Raw genomic sequence first — 20,031 nt, 5'->3', positions numbered from 1 at the left:
TTGGTATGGCTGTGTATGTGACTGTTCTGTATGTTTATGTGGTAAATTGCAACACTAAACGCAGAGCATACATGATGCTGTGTGAAGAAGGAGATGAGATAAGATGTGAAAGGTGAAAATGGGATTACCATTCCATTTTATACTAATGCATTCTATTTGATACTGTACCAGTTCATACTATCCTATGACATTCCATTCTACATTATATCATTCCATATTATGGCATTCCATTTTATAGTATGACATTCCACACTATGTTATACCATTCCATTCTACTATGACATTTCATTCTTTATAATTACATTTCAGTTTATACTATACAATTCCATTGTAAACTGTTACATTCCATTTGATACAATACAATTCAATTTTATATATGTATATAGGTATTGACACCCACAGTGCCCTAGGCAGTTTTTCTGCAAAGTTTAAAATAGCTTAAAAAAGGTATTGGGAAACTCATTGAGAAAAAGATTGCAAACATATAAATATACATACAAATTATACAATCACCATAGTTTTGATGTTCACAGCCCGATACAAAAATGACTCAATGAATGATTATTATAATTATAAAAAAAATAAAGAAATTATTGTTTATTTTCCTATCAACATAATTTCACTTCATGTCATCCTCTGTTTGACCATAGCCTTTGTTTAAGCCATTGTTACTTTGTAAATCAAAGTTACATAGTTTAAGACTAATATGTTACCAGCAAAACATTGAGAGTTTTATTGACAATTAAATATAAGGGAACATTTAAGTTGTGACAAACATACTCTGCTGTACTTTTCATACATCCATATTTCATTTCACACTACAGACACTGCAGAGCGAGACCAAGGAAGCATTTCGCTTCAGTTTGAACTATTCTGTTCTGTCCTTAAACCATCATACCACTGACAAATGTAACTGATATCAATAAATGTAATAGGTGTATCATTGCTGGGCAGGAAAAAAAAATACAGAGCGACAACCACCACAGTTTAATCAGACAGCACTAGGACTCAGTGCCTATTTGTACTGCTATTCTGTTGTCATCATCAGTGACATTCACACATATAAAAGAGTCATAATTTGATTAGCTGTCCTGATTAAATAACAAATATTTATCCTAAAAATTACACTAGGTTATCAAAACTTTGACCAGAACTTTGAAATACTTGTTAGCATTTCTTAATATTTCCTAAACTTCTTCAGCATAGGTTTTATTCTGCTGTTATAACACTTGAGCCCACAGCAGCCTGTCATTGTCACATGGCAATGAGGTAGAAAGAGTGTGCATGTGCATGAGAGAGAGAGAGAGAGACCCAGGGTTACTATTATGAATATCAACCCTACAGTCTAATATTTCTTTCAGAGGAGGAACTGTGTTTGTTTTTTCTGCCACTTGATGGTGCTCTAATGCTGCTAAACAGGGATGTCAATCACAGCCTAGGGGGCTATAACCAACTTTTCAATGTATCTAATTCTGCCCACTGGGTTGTTTTGAAAATTGTAACTTCCGAAAAAACAGGGCGTACATTGAAGACTTTTAACTGTATTTTAATCAATTTTACACTCATTTCAATGACAAAGATATCAACCATGTCCAATCATATTACTATAAAGTAAGTCACTAAAAATAACCTATTGCATGACAGAAAAGATGTTTCTCATTGTTTGCATTACATTAAGTAATAGAATTCTTAAAAGTAACAGTTTTTAAACTGTTTTCTGCTTATTTGCAGCATTTCAACAGATTTTTCCCCCCCTGCCAGTACTTTCTCTGTAATTTTATGACTTTATTTCTTAAACTCTAAGTCCAAAGAGCTGTACCAATGGGTTTCTTTGATGTTCTACACCCTTATTTGTTCATGTTGTTGAAAAACCGAGGCATACTGTTGAAACCACACATCATCATCCCTTCTATCTGTGTTCCTCATCTTGCCTTTTCAGATCCTTCCAATTAAAGACTTCCTTCTCCTGGAGATCCTCATGCAACCTCTCTTCATACCGTGTGGAGTGATGACTTGTGTGTCAGTCCCAGCCCCCATACCCTATAAAACTACAGAATGTGGATCGGAGAATGGTGTGTCTTTGAGTGATGCTTGGTCAGAGGCTGAGCAGGAGAAGCAGAAACTAAATTCTGCAGAACTGCCAGCACTGGTGCACCTGTCCTAGACCGACACTCCCACTTTTTGAGAGACAGAACTTGTACTTGTCCCAATCCAGACCTTTAAGTCAGAGGGAAAATGGGCAACATGGCTACAGAAATCATTGCTTTTTTCCTGACCATCTCTGGATGGATCTTGGTGTCATCTACTCTGCCGACAGACTACTGGAAGGTATCTTCTGTGGATGGTACGGTCATTACCACAGCTACCTTCTGGTCCAACTTGTGGAAAACATGTGTGACAGATTCCACTGGTGTGTCAAACTGCAAGGACTTTCCTTCAATGCTGGCTTTGGATGGTGAGTTCATAATATAATGTTGTGTTGCAGTCACAAGGGACGACATTTCTTACATCAGTAAACAGACACAGTTAAATAAATAACCACAAATCTGTGAGCACACATCTGACAGATGTACTTCTTAGATAAATGACCTCATTTGTGAAAAAAGAATGTATTTGAAACTTGATATTTCATTTTCTACCTCAGCCTTGAGGCCACAAATGGCCACTACATTTAAAGCTACTAGCTACTACTTATTAAGCCCTCCTTATATGTCCAATCAAAACAATCTGAGAAAGCCATACAGTCAGAGAGGTCACTTGATACTTGATATTAGTTTTTCAAAGTTAAGAAAGCAATACTTCTGGCCATCTTAGTGTCCTTTAGACTGCTGTTTTCATTCCTAGGGGTTGGAGAGATCTTTTACCATCTATACATTTAAAAAGCCCAAAGTAACTAAAACACTTTACAACTTAAATTCTACAATTCTTAAATTTCTACAAGAACAAGATGTTAACACAACACTAAATGATAACATTTCAAGTGCAGTCAACTTGTAAGTGAGAAGTCGATATTTACACATCAATCAAACATCATGATTGCATTTTTCTCTACCTGATGAAACATTAAGCTAGCAATAATTAGTTTTACTTACATTTTATTTTTGATCATCTTTTAGTTTTTGCCACAATCTGAGACACTTTTCACATACGAGTCATTTGCAACACTCATGCAACATTTATGCCCATTATTAGCATTATTATTTCTGCATGTGCTCCAACCTTGATACAAGTCTTAAGTATAGACGTAACCTTTAAACTAACTCCCTCACAGTCCACTCTGCAAAAAGTAAGCAAATGAACCAAGCTGGAAAGCATTTCAAAAGACCTTCCTTTTTATCTATTAAAATCAGGACAAACTGTCTTCAAATAGAGGACATTCAAGACTCTTATTAATAGTGGACAACTTGCAAACCATGTGTAACCCTGGAAGAGATCTTTTTTAAAAAGGCAAAACAGATGTAATTAAGATTTTTTTTACATTGTATAAGATGACAAAAGAAAAGATTACACAGGCATTCATAATTTTGGTTCTCGCATTGCAAAGTTATGACATCACATTAATGTGATTGGTCAGTTGCAGTGTTAATCGTAGACCAACTTTATTATGAAAATCAGTGCAGAAATCCAATTTATTCCAAGTGATTTATTTGCAACTTTATCTCAAATTTCCCTCACACAAGAATACATCAAACTGTTCAATATGAACAAAACAATTCTTTTTTTTTCACATTTGTAAGTCTGTTTATTGTTACGATTCATGGGCAACAAAAAAGTAGGGAAACAACTAATGTATAGCTCTCTTCTCTGTTTCATTTTTTAAGCGTACATCCAGGTGTGTCGGGGTTTGATGATCGCTGCTGTGAGTCTGGGTTTCTTTGGTGCCATTCTTGCCTTGGTAGGAATGAAGTGCACAAAAATAGGAGGCTCAAAGACCACTAAAGCTCGGTTGACTGTCCTGTCAGGCTTCCACTTTATTCTTAGTGGTAAAAACCATCCCATTCTATGTATGTCTGGATTTAATGGAGAATAATGTGTGGATTGAATTCTTCTTGAGCTAAGAACATTACCTTAGTTCCTTTTAATTTGATGTAGTAATCTGCTTATTTCTTTCCACAGGCCTCTGCTGCATGACGGCATGCTCCATATATGCTCGCAGGATCACAGCTGACTTCTTTGACCCCCTATTTGTTGCCCAGAAGTAAAAGGATTCCTTTCACATGGATCAAAGACATAATCAGATGAAAGGAAGTCCAGTCAGAAATATCTTGGTTTTTTCATTTTCTTTTCTTTTTTCCCTGCAGGTATGAGCTGGGAGCCGCTCTCTTCATTGGCTGGGCTGGATCTGTGTTGTGCATCTTAGGAGGACTTATCTTCTGCCTCAGCCTGTCTGAAGGCTTCAGTATCAGGCAAGTGGCTTGGTTTTGCAGATATACAGAATGCGAACAATGTGATTCCACATGAACAGCAAGGTCATAGTGGATCTGATGTGGATGCACTCTAAACTGCATGATTGATTTACTAACTCAATTGGGCAATTTAAGTAATTACTTTAACTGCAATAGACAGGCAAATCCAGTCAAAAACATCCAGTAATCTCTCAGCAACTTGCTGCATAATTGCTGAACCTACAAAGTAAATTGTATGATTGTACGTTATGTTGATTAGCTACTCCAGCTGAATGTTTCCTTTGTTACAGTTGCATAAGAAGGACCTTTTAGAAGTTAAAGTCACCTTGACTGAGGGGAGCTATTGAGAAGTGTTGCATGAGATGGGCAAAGAAAAACAGATTTTTTTTCTTTCGTTCCTTTTTCTTTTAAACATCCTAGTTCTTTTTCCCCACTTTTTGATAACAATCAGGCTGATTAGAGTGTTCTCACTGTATGAATACGGTGAATAGCAGCAATGGCACCTAGTATTGATTGGCAGTCAGTTTGTAATCGTAGTGATTATAAACCAAAAAAATGTGCTACTGGTACTACGTGAAAGTTTGTCTATGCATGTTTTAATCAGACAACCTAGAGGCTTCTAAGAATGGCAAGCTTGGTTTCAAAGATCGGTTTAAAATTTTCCAAATTTCCATTAAATTCATGGTTCCCAGTGGAGGAATCCTAATGACTTCTCTGATCAAACAATATTTAAAATAATTTATTCCATAATGGAGCTGAATTTGTAGCTTTGAGAAAAAATATCTTAACCAGTTTGATGAAATCCTATAGATTAAGTCCCTTTGGTTATCTTTGAACTCTTTTGAAATGCATGAAAAACTCAATATGGTTGTAGAACTTCTTAAATATAACAAGAAAGTTGAAAGGTGTAAGAAAAAAAATGTTTTGCTTGAAACAGAGCTTTGTAGCCTTTACTATGTAAATTTCCTGTTTTGACTTTTGCAGAGCTGAATACTCCTACAGTGGAGCTGCATCTTTTCCGACAACATGCAACAAGACCAGTAAGCCAGCCCAGAGGCCAAACAAGGAAACACAGGAGCCATTGAGGCAGTTTGGAAGAAATGCATATGTGTGAAACTGGACTCTTGTTACACGAGTTGATTTGAGAATTTAACAACATTTCATCATTTAAAACCAAGGACAGCATCCTCCAAAATGAACTAATCTGCATCTGTGGGAAGATAAAAAGTGAGCTAATCTGGGATATGGTTTACATATTTGATTTAGTGTTCAGATTTAAATATGGCTGCCTCATTTCTGTCATAAACTCGATTATGAAACATAAGCATTGAGAGTAGGACATTTAATTTGACATAACATGACATTCAAAGTCTTTAATCACCTTTAACAAACTGGCTTTTTCACCATCTTATGGATTGTTAAAACATGTCAAAAATGAATAGTGAAACCTTTTGTTTTCTTACATTTTCTTAAATGTTTTATAACTAACCATTGGCATACTATGACTGATCCATAAATTAAGTAAATGAATTAACTGCTCCAGCTCACAACGATACAAATGTCTTCTTGTTAAAAATGAGCATTTTGGTACTTTTTCCTAAAAGCCTGCATAACTTATAGTAGTTTTATCTTTGTATAATTTACCATCCCTACAACCAAATAATAGGTGGAAGAAGTGCCTTTCTAATTTTCCTAGTCAAGACTAGTTTGACCTCCAAGGCTAACTAGGTCACATCTGACCCCGGAGATGCTTATGTAGATGTGGACGCCCAACCGGAGGTTTCCCGTCTTATCAGCCATCCATCTCCACCTAGGAATATAGGAACCCTGGGCTATGTTACGCAAAACCTCTTGGCCCAGAGGGTAGATACTTGAACCAGCTGACAGAGCGTAGATGTCATGTGCTTTCCACTGCTTTGCATCTGCGAAAAAATAGTCAGGTGTCCAGGGCTCAGCAGAAGGGTGGCTTTGTGTGGTTGTATGTCTCCTGTGTTAAAATGATAAATACATTTTAGCTGGAACTCTCTTGAAATTCTTAAAAAAAAAAAGTTGACAAATATCAACAGCTTGCAATAGCTTTTGTCTAAACTAAAATCATTACAACTACACATTTCAAAAGAAACTGTTGTATCCTGAATGTCTGTGACTGAGAATCATTCAGTCATCTAAGTTATGGTAGTCTTCAGAACTTGAAAAGAAGTAACTGAATAGCTCATTTAAAAATACATTTCTTCCAATGATAAACTTAATGAATTCTAACATCAACTTTATTTCAAACATTTCTAGACTAATCTTCTAATGTTGCTCCTTTTTCATCCTTCATATAAATTAAATACATATTTAATTTTACATATTTAAACCAACACAAAACCAAAAAGAGTTTGTGAGCATGCCAGTAGCTTTTTGACACTAAGCTGAGGAACAGTGCTACCTTTCAAAGGTTTAGACTTTTCATCCACTTTATTAGGTACACAATATGCTTGTTAAGTCAACCAATCATATGGGAGCAACCTAATGCTCAAACATCAGAATGGGGGAAAATTGTGTTTTAGGTGGCTTTGAACATGGCATTGTTGTCTGCTGTTGGTGCTAGACATGCCAGTCTGAGTATTTCAAGAATTTCTCGTGTACTGGGATTTACCACAAAACCATTTCTAGGATTTACAGCGAATGGTCTGAAAAAGAGAAAAGATACAGTGAGGAGCAGTTCTCTGGGAAAAAAATGCCTTGTTAATGCCAGATATCAGAAAAAAACTGATAGGAAGGAATCTAGTATTTGGAAGGTCAGCACATGCATATAGGTTTATATTGGGAGGTTCTACTTGAATTGTTGGTTTTGCACCATTTCAATAAACAGCAGCAAACAGTATAGGGTAGCTGTGATCTCAGTGTTAATGTTAATGTCTGCTTTAGTATACTAGCATTTGTCAGAAGCATCTAAAACACACAATGTGGGTTATAAACCAGTGGACTGGCAGAATTAATACAGTTTGGTATGTTTTTCTTTTTTTAAGTTATTTTTTTCATTTTTTCTGTACAGTCTAAATATCCTGCAGGTTTTAAGAAACAAAGTAACATATATTTCTGTATATGTCTGAAAGCCCATATAAAGAAAAGAGGACATTTGGGAGAGTTTGGCTAGTGAATTGTAAAAGTTGCAGGCTCAGGCGTTAGGCCTATTAAGTACCTACAAGGGGAGGGGCCTCTTTAGGGTTGATGGCTGGGAATCTAATTTAAAGCTAATTTAAACCATCTTTCATAAAGATATTAAGGCTGCCCAGCCTCCAAAATATCAGTATATTTCTCTACCACACTAACAATAACTTTAATATAAGCTGGGTGAACTTTGGAACAAAAAAAGAGCTCTTTCATCTGAACTAAAATAACATTCATCACTCCCCGGAACTCTCATTACCTCAGATTTAAGTCTAATTAGAGCAGCACAAAGACGCTATGCTGTAATTATGCAGCCCGCCACACAGTGAGGTCCTGGCAAAATTACTAATAACTAGCAGCTTAAATGCCGGAGGCAAAATTGAGAAGAATGCTTCAAGCAGCTTTATTACATATTTCAAGAAGACTTGTAAAGGTCACTCTTTTAGTTGAAATATCAAGCAATGTGATCTCATACGTTGCTTGTTATAATTTTTATACATAAAGTCTGATTTTATTATTTCAAAAATCAGCGGGCCAGAATAGCATCAGTTTAAGGGACAGTTTATCAATCTTTTGACTTATTGGTAGGGACTACCTGAGATAGACTGGAGGATCTGCCTCTCTCCCTATAACAGCTGGCACAGGCTCCAGCAGCCAACCAACCCAGAATTAGGTAAGTGGAAGAAAACAGACGGATGGAAGTGTTGTGGCTTGTGTGACTCAGTGTGTTTTTGAGGTTGATTCTAAGTGATTCTTGTTTTTTTTTTTTAGTGTTTATATTGTTGTTATATATTTTTCTCCTTTAGTATATTCAGTCCCTAGTTTCTTTAGCGTTTCATTCCTGTTACATCAATTCTCCTTTATTAATATCATTTATGTGGGACCCCATATGGAAAAGAAATAGAAAAAACTTATAAAAGACTTGCATCAGATGTGGCCTACTTCATATAGTGAATCATATAAGGCTTATATGATTTACTCATGAAAGTGGCCACTTTCATATATTGTTTTAGTAAGTATCCAAAACATACAAGTTTCATTTATATAATTTTTTATATATATCTGTTTTCACTCTTGTATGTTTTTCACACAAGTTTCACACAAGACAGATAGAAACTTTATAATATGTATATATATATATATATATATATATATATATATATATATATATATATATATATATATATATATATATATATATATATATATATATATATATATATATATATACATGGAAGCTCCTGTCAGGCATCATATCGGCTAAGATGAACAGGCACATGGGTCAATACATGAGCGGGACACAGAAAGGAATTGGCAAGAATACCAGAGGCGCAAAACACCAGCTACTGGTAGACAGAACAATCAGCCGAGACTGCAAGACCAGACTGACCAACCTGTGCACTACCTGGATTGATTACAAGAAGGCCTATGACTCAATGCCCCACAGCTGGATACTGGAATGCCTAGAATTGTACAAGATCAATGGGACCCTAAGAGCCTTCATCAGGAACTCAATGGGGATGTGGCGTACAACACTAGAGGCCAACTCCAAGCCCATAGCACAAGTCACCATCAAGTGCGGGATCTACCAAGGAGATGCTCTGTCCCCACTGCTGTTCTGCATAGGCCTGAACCCCCTCAGTGAGATCATTAACAAGACTGGCTACGGATACCGACTACGGAACGGAGCAGTTGTCAGCCACCTCCTGTACATGGATGACATCAAGCTGTATGCCAAGAGTGAACGAGACATCGATTCACTGATCCACACTACCAGGCTATACAGCAATGACATTGGAATGTCGTTCGGACTGGAGAAGTGTAGTCGGATGGTAACAAAGAGAGGGAAGGTAGTCAGAACTGAGGGGATTGAACTACCAGAAGGCCACATTGCAGACATAGAGGACAGTTACAAGTACTTGGGGATCCCGCAGGCGAATGGGAACCATGAAGAGGCCGCTAGAAAAGCTGCAACCACCAAGTACCTGCAGAGGGTCAGGCAAGTCCTGAGGAGTCAGCTGAATGGTAAGAACAAGATCCGGGCCATCAACACGTACGCCCTGCCCGTGATCAGGTACCCTGCTGGGGTAATAGGCTGGCCAAAGGAGGAGATAGAAGCCACTGACATAAAGACAAGAAAGCTCCTTACCATGCATGGAGGGTTTCACCCCAAATCCAGCACCCTGAGGCTGTACGCTAAGCGGAAGGAAGGGGGCCGGGGACTGGTGAGTGTCAGCACCACAGTCCAGGATGAGACAACGAACATCCAAGAATACATTAGGAAGATGGCCCCAACTGACCGAGTGCTCAGTGAATACCTCAGGCAGCAGAAACCCAAGAAAGAGGAGGGAGACGAGGAACCATCATGGAAGGACAGGCCCCTGCACGGTATGTACCACCGGCAGATAGAGGAGGTGGCTGATATCCAGAAATCCTACCAGTGGCTGGACAAAGCTGGACTGAAAGACAGCACAGAGGCACTAATCATGGCAGCACAAGAACAAGCTCTGAGCACAAGATCCATAGAGGCTGGGGTCTATCACACCAGGCAAGACCCCAGGTGCAGGCTGTGTAAAGATGCCCCAGAGACAATCCAGCACATAACAGCAGGGTGCAAGATGCTAGCAGGCAAGGCATACATGGAACGCCATAACCAAGTGGCCGGCATAGTGTACAGGAACATCTGTGCCGAGTATAACCTGGAAGTCCCGAGGTCAAAATGGGAGATGCCCCCAAGGGTGGTGGAGAATGACCGAGCTAAGATCCTGTGGGACTTCCAGATACAGACGGACAAAATGGTGGTGGCTAACCAACCGGACATAGTGGTGGTAGACAAACAGAAGAAGATGGCCGTAGTGATCGATGTAGCGGTTCCGAATGACAGCAATATCAGGAAGAAGGAACACGAGAAGCTGGAGAAATACCAAGGGCTCAGAGAAGAGCTCGAGAGGATGTGGAGGGTGAAGGTAACGGTGGTCCCCGTGGTAATCGGAGCACTAGGTGCGGTGACTCCCAAGCTAGGCGAGTGGCTCCAGCAGATCCCAGGAACAACATCGGAGATCTCTGTCCAGAAGAGTGCAGTCCTGGGAACAGCTAAGATACTGCGCAGGACCCTCAAGCTCCCAGGCCTCTGGTAGAGGACCCGAGCTTGAAGGATAAACCGCCCGCAGGGGCGTGCTGGGTGTTTTTATATATATATATATATATATATATATATATATATATATATATATATATATATATATATATATATATATATATATATATATATATATATATATATATATATATGTATCTTTTCCATATGCAACAGGCCATGTGTCTGTGGTTTCCCCATATATATGAGGAAGAATTTCATGAATCTGAATTTAAGGCAAATTGGCAAAAATAACTCCCTGTCTGTTGAAAACTGTCATGTCCTTTATAGAAATGAGGCGGAATCCAATCACAATGAGAAATGTTTTTCTGATGTGCTTTGTAAAAGCACATCAATATTGTACATTTACATTACCCCTACACATCCACAACTTGGTTAAGAAGCACATCATCATTCTAGAGTTCCCATTATGAGGTAATTGCATGAAGTTAAGAATTGGAAAGTAAAATCTGGAAAATTAAGAGGTCCGGAGCTCAGCTTGTGCTGTAACTCATAGCATCTCAGTCTAACACACTATGGTTGGAAAGCGGGATTATATGTACCAAAAATCGAAAGGGTAACTGGTTAAGCACTTATAATAAAATATAGATGCCAGACATCGGTATGTACTAAAGGCACACTGTCTCATTATGGCTGGCAATGGAGAAATATTAAAACATGACATGTCAAAAAAGAAAGAAAAAAATTCTGCTAGACACAAATCCATTTGTACTTGGTTTATAGCCAGAGTCAAACAAAACTGGGAACCTTTGTTACCATTTTGTGAATCAAAATGGGGATCAGTTTGAAATAGTTATTTGCTAACATTTAATTTTGCAGCATTTCTGCCTCTATCACATAGCACAGTATAGAGTGTGGAAAGAGTGAGGGTGGATGAGTGTAGCTTTTGGTATATTGGTCACCGACTATGGTACCGAATTATGACATATCCGGTTGTTCAGTGATGACGCGACGAATCCTACTTCCGGGTCTAAAGTAGTCTGCGTTTAATATGGCTTTTGTGTTGTTAACATGTTTAATGTTATGTATTTTCTTCTATTTGATCTCAAAAAGCTCCTAAAACAGTCAGTGATCACTGTTGACCTCCCTCGGCTTTTATTACTGCTAATCATTTATTTAAGCTCAGTTTTTAAAACCTTAGGATGTAACTACAGCCCAGCCCATGCAGCAGTATATGAATGACTAACCTCGTATTGTGGATGGATTATCTCAGTTGTTCTCCTGGCTGAAGTTTGGTCCTTTTACAGCATCCTGCCATGCGATTACATTTGTTCATGTCCACCGAGAACACTCACGTTAACTTTTATCAAGTGGAAAAAAAAGTTAGCTTGTTTATATTATGCTAACATAGCTGTGTCGCTAGTGGTCACGTAGCACATCATTATATACCAGCTAGCTCAACTTCAGTAACCCTACAAACGTCACTGCTGTTTAGTTTTCTGTCTTCATTTATGCTGGAAGTGATAGCAGAGCTGTACGTTTTAATTTGTTTCCAAAACCCCGCAGTCAGGACATGCTATATTGTCTGTGAAGGTTCTCAGTCATCCAGGTCATCGTAGGCAAAGGAGCTTGCAAGGAAAGCGTCTGGACTTCTTTAAGTTACTTGAAGACGTTTCACCTCTCATCCGAGAAGCTTCTTCAGTTCTAAGGTCAAATGGTGGAGAGTCCCAGATATAAACCTAGTGGGAGTATCCCACTAGGTTTATCACACCTTGGCTCAGGCGATTAGAGGATCATTAGGGGGTCCTTTTGTCCCTCTGTGGGGGGATACTCCCACTAGGTTTATATCTGGGACTCTCCACCATTTGACCTTAGAACTGAAGAAGCTTCTCGGATGAGAGGTGAAACGTCTTCAAGTAACTTAAAGAAGTCCAGACGCTTTCCTTGCAAGCTCCTTTGACATGCTATATTGTATTTAGATAGAAGCTAGCGAGCTAACTCCCTGCTAACTTCTAACTCCGTTAAATGTCATAAATTCAGTTTTCATGGATGCCTGGATGTTAAACTCAATTGTTACACCTGGTAGAGCAGAACGCTGATCATTTTATTAAAGATGAAAGACTTTAGACAGTTTTTCAACTCTCAGTAATGCCATAGTGATCGTTTGATATATGGACCTGCAGCGGGGTTTAGGTCCAGACACGGCTAGTGACGTCAGACTGAACAATCGGATTATTGAAAAAAATATCAAGCTAGACCTTTACATCCTTAGTCTGGCAACCCTTCCTTAAATTGTACCGTTTGACCCAGCAGTTGTGGAAGATGCAGAAGAAGTAAAGAAATATTCTAAAATCTCTCTTTTAATTAGGTAACCTTTCCTATTCATTATTTTAAGGTTTTGTGATGTTTTTAAATTCCATGCTTTTTAGCTATATTATGGAGGGAACTTAAAAAGCCTGATATAAAAACAAATCTCAGTATTAATTATGAATTAGAAAAGAAAACGCCTCATGCTATAAATAGGTCCTTCTTCTTTTAAGCTGTCTGAAAACAGTGGATATGTCTCCGGTAATTTGAGATACATGCTAAGGTAAGCAATCTCAGGCCCATGAGGACCTGCATTACTGCTTTATCCCACACAGACATGCAAAAAGAAATATCTGGATAACAACACCACACATCCCCTTTTTTAAACACGATATTCACTTCTCTCTGAGAAGAGCATTTGTTTGAGTTTGGAGACCGAGGACTGCTTGAATCACCAACTACCATCTTAAAAATTAAAAAAGAAACTCAACAAACTGGTGGTTTGCAGTTGGGTGAAAAAGGATTCAAGCTTAAATAAACAAAAGCTTCTGGGTCAGAAATCTAGAAAGGAAACAACAACAATCCATACAATGAAAATTCGAGTGGTTCAGATCTGGGGGTTCCTGATGACGGTACTGGGTTGGATCTTTGTGGCCTGCACTATGGCAATGGAGGGCTGGAAGATTGCCTCCGTTGGGGGCATGGGAGGTTCGGCTGTCATCAAGGTAGCCTGGCACTGGACTAGTCTGTGGAGATCTTGTTTTACAGACTCAACTGCTGTCACCAACTGTAAGGATTTCCCTGTACTCTGGTCTGTGGAAGGTATGTCAACATATTCAGTATTCAAGCTGTATTTATTCTCATTTGCAAATCAAGAATGTTTATATAAACCTTTGTCTGTCCTTTATTGTCACTCTAGACTATGTCCAAATAGTGAGAGCCCTGTTGATGTCGGCTCTTTCTGTAGGCATGCTGGGGTTTGTACTTAGTCTGCTGGGTATGGAGTGCACCTACATTGGAGGAAAAGTACAATCAAAATACAAGAAGATCTACATTGGTGGATGTTGCCACATCATCAGTGGTAAATGTCTAACTTTAATTACTATAAAATCATAGGGTGTGAATACCATATTATCACTCTTTTAGAAGGGAGGGCTTCTAAAAGTACACAAAGGGATGGCTTTGTGTACTTAAGTTCTATTCATTGTCTGCTCATGGATTTTGCTGGTTAATTTGTGTCAAGGCTGGATAAAGGTAACTTACTGTTGACATTCAGCACAGTAACTTAATATCCTTTTTGAAGCGTTTACCACTGAACCATGAAATAATTGCCAGAATATTCAAGTTTTTACCTCTGCCAGGCAGTTATGATTTTGGTAGGATGCATGAGATTCCTTCTGTCTGTAAATATGATAACTTGAACAATTCTGAATGAATTCTGATGAAACGTTGTAGGGATGTCATCATCAAACAATCCATTAAAACATGGCCCAAATCGACCAAGGTCTTAAAGGTCAATTAATGAGTAATTGGTTGAAAACTGACAAAATGTCTTATAATTTTGCATCTATGACTCTTAGATTACATTTCACATCTGCCTTTCTTTCAAGCTGACCCCAAAATGTATTATATATCTTATGCATACAAACATATGTTGCATATGCAATATGCATAGCAGCCAGTGTAACTTTTGACTCTATTTTTTTTAAATTTGATTTGCATTCAGGAGTGCTGTCCACATCTGGGTATGGTGTCTATGCACAGTATGTCTATGCAATACATATTGACCCTGGTCCCACTGGACTCCAGTAAGTAACCATAGTTACACAGAATAAATGTTAACCGACATTGAATAAAACGGAAATTTTAAAATTATGATCTCAGCATCTCTCTGGTTTGCAACCAACAGGTTTAACCTTGGCACCCCAATATTTCTTGGCTGGGTGGGTTCAGCCTTTCACATCACTGGTGGTGCCTTTTATCTATGGTCAGTGTGCACACCGCTCTGTGGAAGAGAGAAAAAGTAAGTGCTTGGACAGTATAGAAGAGAAATGTAGCTTCCAGGTAGGAAAAATGAGGCCAATGCTTTCTATCTGAAGGCCATTAAATGGTTGTAAAAATGGTGGTTGCAAAAAGAAGTCCTGTATAAGTCTATGGGAAAACGGCTTTCCATGCTAACCTCTGTTAACATTACCTGCCAAGTGTATGGGCTCAATCACTAATTTTAAGTCTTAATAATATATGTCTATTTTGCAACTTTGTCAAAATTGAGGATCATTTGTGTTATGAATCAACACACTTAATGGCAAACAACTTGTTACACAGTCAGACCTGTCTAGGGATGGGAATTGATAAGATTTTCACGATTCTGATTCCATTTTCGATTCTGTTTAACGGTTCGATTCTTTATCGATTCTCTTATCAATTTTTAAAAAAATAAGGAGAACACTAAGGTTGATTAGCTTAGAACTGTGTTTTATATCTTCTCTTGAACAAGATAGAAATTTAAGAGTAACATGGCCTTACAAACCCAACAGTGAGATCTTTAGAGATCCACAGCCTACGGCTCTTCAATGTGGTGTCACAGGGTCCCCAGGAAAAAAAATTGTAAATGTAAAATAATAAAATAAATATTCTTCTGTAGCAATAACAAAGTATAACATAAATTATGCTGTAGTAAATACACAAGAATATCCAGTAATGTCCCTGCCTACAATTAAACACATTCACTTACCGAAAATCAGAGGGATATACTGTGGCAAATGGGTGCAAGCCTTTTACCACAAACTTAGTCACTGCTTGGTGACATTCGTCTATCCTGGCCTGAAAGGAGACGCTACCGGTAGACTGCAGCGAGAACTGCCAGCATCTGAGCCTCATGATCACCTAAATGCAGCGCACAGTAATGGCAGGTTTTGTAATAAGGCAGATCGCGCTAACATAATATGCACTGTTAGTTGATTATTTACCTGCCGCATTAACGGGAGAGGACGTTCAAACGTTACCGCTGCTGCTGGGTTGAGTCCGGAGCGGAATTAAAAACACGACATTCATTTAAGGTCATCGCTTGTTTTGTGAGCAAATGCTTTTGCATCTTTGTAGTGTTTCCTCCCTTAAATGAAATATCTACTTTGCAAGTATTGCAAGTTGCCCTGCTGTCATCCATTCTCGTAAAGTATAACCAAACTTTTGAGCGTTTGAGCCGCCATGTTTCCTGCCAGGTCATGTGGGGTGACTGAAATCGACAAGGGAATCGTTTGCAAAAATGCCAAACAATTACAAGGAATTGAAACAGTGGGAACCGGTTCTCAACAAGACCCGGGTTTCGATACCCATCCCTAGACCTGCCCCTCTTTGTCAAATCTGGTATTTGGTAAGGGTAGTTCAATAAGGAGAGATCATTTGAAAGAATGAACACGACAAATGACAAATTTGGCGGTTTGTCTACAATGGCTCGTCTTAGCGGAACAGAAAGGGAGAATGAGAATGAGATTTAAACTACACAGCATGAGTGCTGATTGGCTTGGAGAAAGCCAGGAGAGTGTTACTGGACTAGACCAGTGATGACAAACACCTTGACAACATGATAAAGTTGGAGTGATAAAGCTTTAATTTAGCCAGCAGAACCTGGGAGCAGACAGATGAGAGACCATAGATTGTCCTTAAAGAACTTATGCAGAAGCTTATTTCAATAAAGAGAGATTATTTGAAAGAATGAACGTAATTTATTAATGAACAGAAATTAGATAGGGGTATTGCATGATTAGACTACAATGGTCCGTCTTGGCAGAACAGAACCCCAGCTGTGAAAGGGGATAGAGCAAGATCCCAAAAGAAAAAAAGATCTTACTGCAGCAGAGTTCTGGCCCATGGGAAAGGAAACCTATGCATGTAAGGAGTAATGCATGGCATGGCAAGGCATAGGAAGCATAAGCACAGAGAAGAGCAACAACAACAGACCACCCAAAATACCAGCATGAGTTCTGGGCCTGGCAGTGGCCCTCCAATGGCAGGCTATGTTTGCCATTTGATTGGAAGGGAAAACTGAGGGATATCAAAGGCCAGAGAGGTTGAGCTTGGGTTAAGGCCCTGGGCTGCAGATAGCTGACAGAACAGAGAACCTGCAAAGACTGAAAATGCAAGCAGTAAGAGCAGCGTTGGCACAGGGCTTCTGATAATTGACAGAATAGAAAGGCTACAAAGGCTGAAAGTTGCAGCACAGGAGAGAAGAGCCGACAATAATGCTCGGGGCCGCTGATGGCCCACAGAGAGAAAAAAAGGCTACGAAAGGCTGAGAGTTGCAAGGAACAGTGGAGAGAAGACACTGCATTAAGGCTTGTGCTGCTGTAGGCCAGTAGAGAGCACACAGAACATAATGAGGCAAAGAGTTAGGAGTGGGAGTAAGAGTAAGACTTTTATACCACCACCAGCTCGGTGCCGACTGAATTTAGACTTGGTAACTTAGAAAAGTAAGGCAGAAGATGTGCAAATGATTTGGAGATGAGTGGAAGGAAAGCTGTTTCGAATTATAAGGACTTACCTTACAACATTAAGCCTCCTAGGCAACTTTGATGTGTTTGGCGCTACACGACTGAGGGTGGAAAGAAAGGCTTGTAAGGCTGATAGAGCAGCACCTACCAACCTATTTAGTGAAGATCTTTGAAATGAAACAGTAGAGATAGAGCTATTACCAATTCTAAATGCAGGACTTTTCCAAGATGTTAATGGAAAGAGTTACTGTATAGAGGCCAAGGAGATGCTGCTAAAATGGCAGATAATACAGGGATCCACGTGACTTTATAAGAACCATGCTTGAATCATTCCTGTGGAGGACAGGAAACATCAGAAACTCAGAAGGACTACTCCTGCTAACGATTACCAATGCTGGTACCCCCAAAACCTGAAGAGTTGTGCTAAATGTTTAGAGCACTGAAAACAGAAGAATGATGAAGACAGAAAAAGGACATGCCATTTAAAATAATGAGCAGGTATGCCAAAACCTCCGAGGCAGAAGCCTAAATGACCAAAAGTAGTAGAAGTGCCATGAAGAGCCAGGATGAATAATCGAAAGTAAATGTGTATGACTTGAAAGAAGGCAAATAATAATAAATAATAATTAAAAACATCAACAGTTTGGCTGACCTATCAATTAATACTAATTTGTTTTTTATTATGTCTTGCTTAGTGGAACATGTAACTGTCATGTTTGACAATAATGTGCATCTCCTTCCTTAGGGTGGTTGTCAAGGGATTGCCAGACCCATTGCAAAACAAGTCCACCACATCTCTGTCCACAGTGTCGGAAATCACATCCAAGACCAAACTGTCCTCTATTTCTGAGCTATTATCAAGGTCGGAGGGCTCAGATTTATCTAGCATTGCCTCAAGATCCAGACGCACGACCAAGTCAGGGCGTTCCACCCAGTCAGAAAGGTCTGAAAGGTTTGAGCTGAAGACAGATTTAGGATCAATATCTGGGTCACAGTCTGGCCTCTCTTCAAGGTCTAGCCTATCAAGTCTGTCAGAAGTGAGGAGTGGCAGGAACAGCCATAGAAGCAGGGCACAAACCTCTATGTCAGGCACTTTAGGGAGTGAGATTGCACCATATGTCAAAAACTCTTATATTTGAACAAATATCAATTATTAGGTAAAAAAAAAACTTCAGAGCATGTGATGACCAAGCAGTCAGATGCTTCAATATTTTAATATGTGGTATAAATTGCATTCTTATCATTGCTGGTGTATTGCATATATTTACCAAATGAAAGGGATGTGGAGGAGACCGGGTCAGATCCTGGGGCTACTGCTTAGCATACTAGGCTGGATGTTTGTGGGTTGCACACTTGCTATGGCCTACTGGAGGTAGGCTGCTTCACATTAGAGGAAATAAATAGAACAATTAATGTGATTTCATCTATAGCTAGAGACTTCTGATGGACAGAAAATAAAAAGTGCAGACTGTTAGTTAATAAATAGTGGATATGTGGTGGGATTAAATAAGTTGATGCTTCTTCCTTCTCCTTTTTGAACATGTAAGTTATAATTATTATTGCTTTGTTTTCGTTTTGTTTGCTTTGTCTTTTTCCCTCTTTTGTTGTTGTTATACTATTTTAACATGTTCAAAATAAAGATTCAGTACAATACAATACTTCTATCTCTGTCAATTGAGCATCGCACCTTGTGGAAAATCTTGAAAACAAAGTGTTTAGTGTTAGAATATCCAGACACTGCAACTGCTATATAGAAACCCAAGCAAAGATCACAGGCAACCAGTCCTTGCAGCATAGCCTTGACACAATGAACATAATACATTTCTTACCACATAATACAAAGCTGCTATCTTCTGTTTGTTATAAACACAGTTTATTCCTACAAGTCACAATAGAAAGTTAAAAGGGGTCAAATGGATAGAAATAATATGACCATAATCAAGCAGGAAAAAACAAACAAACAAAAAAAACCAATCAGTCAGTGCCTCCCACCTGACCCCTCAAATTAATCTTTAGTACAATAACAATTAAGCTCTGGAAAATGTTAGCTTCATGTTATAAATATTTTCTGAGTTGAACAACTCAGAGTACATAACAGTTGGTAAACATTTATAAAAACAAACAAACAAACAAAAAATAGCCTATTTGAGTAATGTTAGAAGTAAATGAATCTGTAAATGAAAAAATAAGAGTGGGTTTTATTAAGAAACTATATAAATATGTGTGTGTGTGTGTGTGTGTGTGTGTGTTCATGTGTGTGTGTGTGTGTGTTCGTGTGTGTGTGTGTGTGTGTATATATATATATACAACATACTAAAGGTAAAATTCATTTGAGGGCTATGTAGTGGAGTGCTTTGCAGTTGCTGTTCTTGTCACTTTAGCTACTAATCCTAATTTCCCTTGTTTTTAATCAACTGAGGGCTCCAGAAAAAAAATCTTAAAGTGTTATGCATTTCTTTTTAGTTTGCTTCCAAGGAGCACGACTTTCTTGTTGGTTTTTTTAAAGTGTTTCTGAGAAACTTCTCCAGGCTTTATGAAGGTCTTTCAAAGTTTTTCTTTGGACCTTTCGGTCTTT

The 20,031-nt window shown here is 38.6% G+C and overlaps 2 protein-coding genes across 3 annotated transcripts; both read left to right on the top strand.

The window, feature by feature from the left end:
* Positions 1-2,220: 2,220 nt before the first annotated feature.
* On the top strand, positions 2,221-5,574 carry cldn10a (claudin 10a). The gene is made up of 6 exons (XM_085398191.1): positions 2,221-2,455; positions 3,822-3,983; positions 4,117-4,198; positions 4,302-4,399; positions 4,747-4,756; positions 5,391-5,574. The coding sequence occupies exons 1-6, from the start codon at positions 2,236-2,238 to the stop codon at positions 5,518-5,520; spliced, it is 702 nt and encodes a 233-aa protein (XP_085254317.1). The 5' UTR covers positions 2,221-2,235; the 3' UTR covers positions 5,521-5,574.
* A 7,744-nt stretch (positions 5,575-13,318) lies between these two features.
* Positions 13,319-19,095, top strand: cldn10e (claudin 10e). Of its 2 annotated transcripts, none has more exons than XM_085398042.1 (5): positions 13,319-13,788; positions 13,934-14,047; positions 14,693-14,774; positions 14,876-14,989; positions 18,202-19,095. In XM_085398042.1, the coding sequence occupies exons 1-5, from the start codon at positions 13,557-13,559 to the stop codon at positions 18,593-18,595; spliced, it is 936 nt and encodes a 311-aa protein (XP_085254168.1). In that variant the 5' UTR covers positions 13,319-13,556; the 3' UTR covers positions 18,596-19,095. The 2 variants fall into 2 exon arrangements, with proteins under 2 accessions (XP_085254168.1, XP_085254166.1); XM_085398040.1 differs by having other exon boundaries at positions 13,886-14,047.
* The last annotated feature ends 936 nt before the right edge of the window (positions 19,096-20,031 follow it).

The sequence above is a fragment of the Rhamphochromis longiceps genome, linkage group LG23 (genome assembly GCF_057381845.1).
Source record: "Rhamphochromis longiceps isolate RC_006_pf linkage group LG23, R_longiceps_female_GT1.1, whole genome shotgun sequence".
Taxonomy (NCBI): Eukaryota; Metazoa; Chordata; class Actinopteri; order Cichliformes; family Cichlidae; genus Rhamphochromis; species Rhamphochromis longiceps.
The sequence above is the reverse complement of the archived record's forward strand: the minus strand, read 5'-3'. Positions and strand labels throughout refer to the sequence as shown.

What these genes read in the sequence shown, in the direction of transcription:
- cldn10a (XM_085398191.1), top strand. Translation starts at nt 2,236, where the DNA reads ATGGGCAACATGGCTACAGAAATCATTGCTTTTTTCCTGACCATCTCT. An exon ending in TTCAATGCTGGCTTTGGATG is followed by an intron (nt 2,456 to 3,821) that starts GTGAGTTCATAA and finishes TCATTTTTTAAG; the next exon opens with CGTACATCCAGGTGTGTCGG. An exon ending in CTTCCACTTTATTCTTAGTG is followed by an intron (nt 3,984 to 4,116) that starts GTAAAAACCATC and finishes TTCTTTCCACAG; the next exon opens with GCCTCTGCTGCATGACGGCA.
- cldn10e (XM_085398040.1), top strand. Translation starts at nt 13,557, where the DNA reads ATGAAAATTCGAGTGGTTCAGATCTGGGGGTTCCTGATGACGGTACTG. An exon ending in CCTGGTCCCACTGGACTCCA is followed by an intron (nt 14,775 to 14,875) that starts GTAAGTAACCAT and finishes TGCAACCAACAG; the next exon opens with GTTTAACCTTGGCACCCCAA. An exon ending in CTCTGTGGAAGAGAGAAAAA is followed by an intron (nt 14,990 to 18,201) that starts GTAAGTGCTTGG and finishes CTCCTTCCTTAG; the next exon opens with GGTGGTTGTCAAGGGATTGC.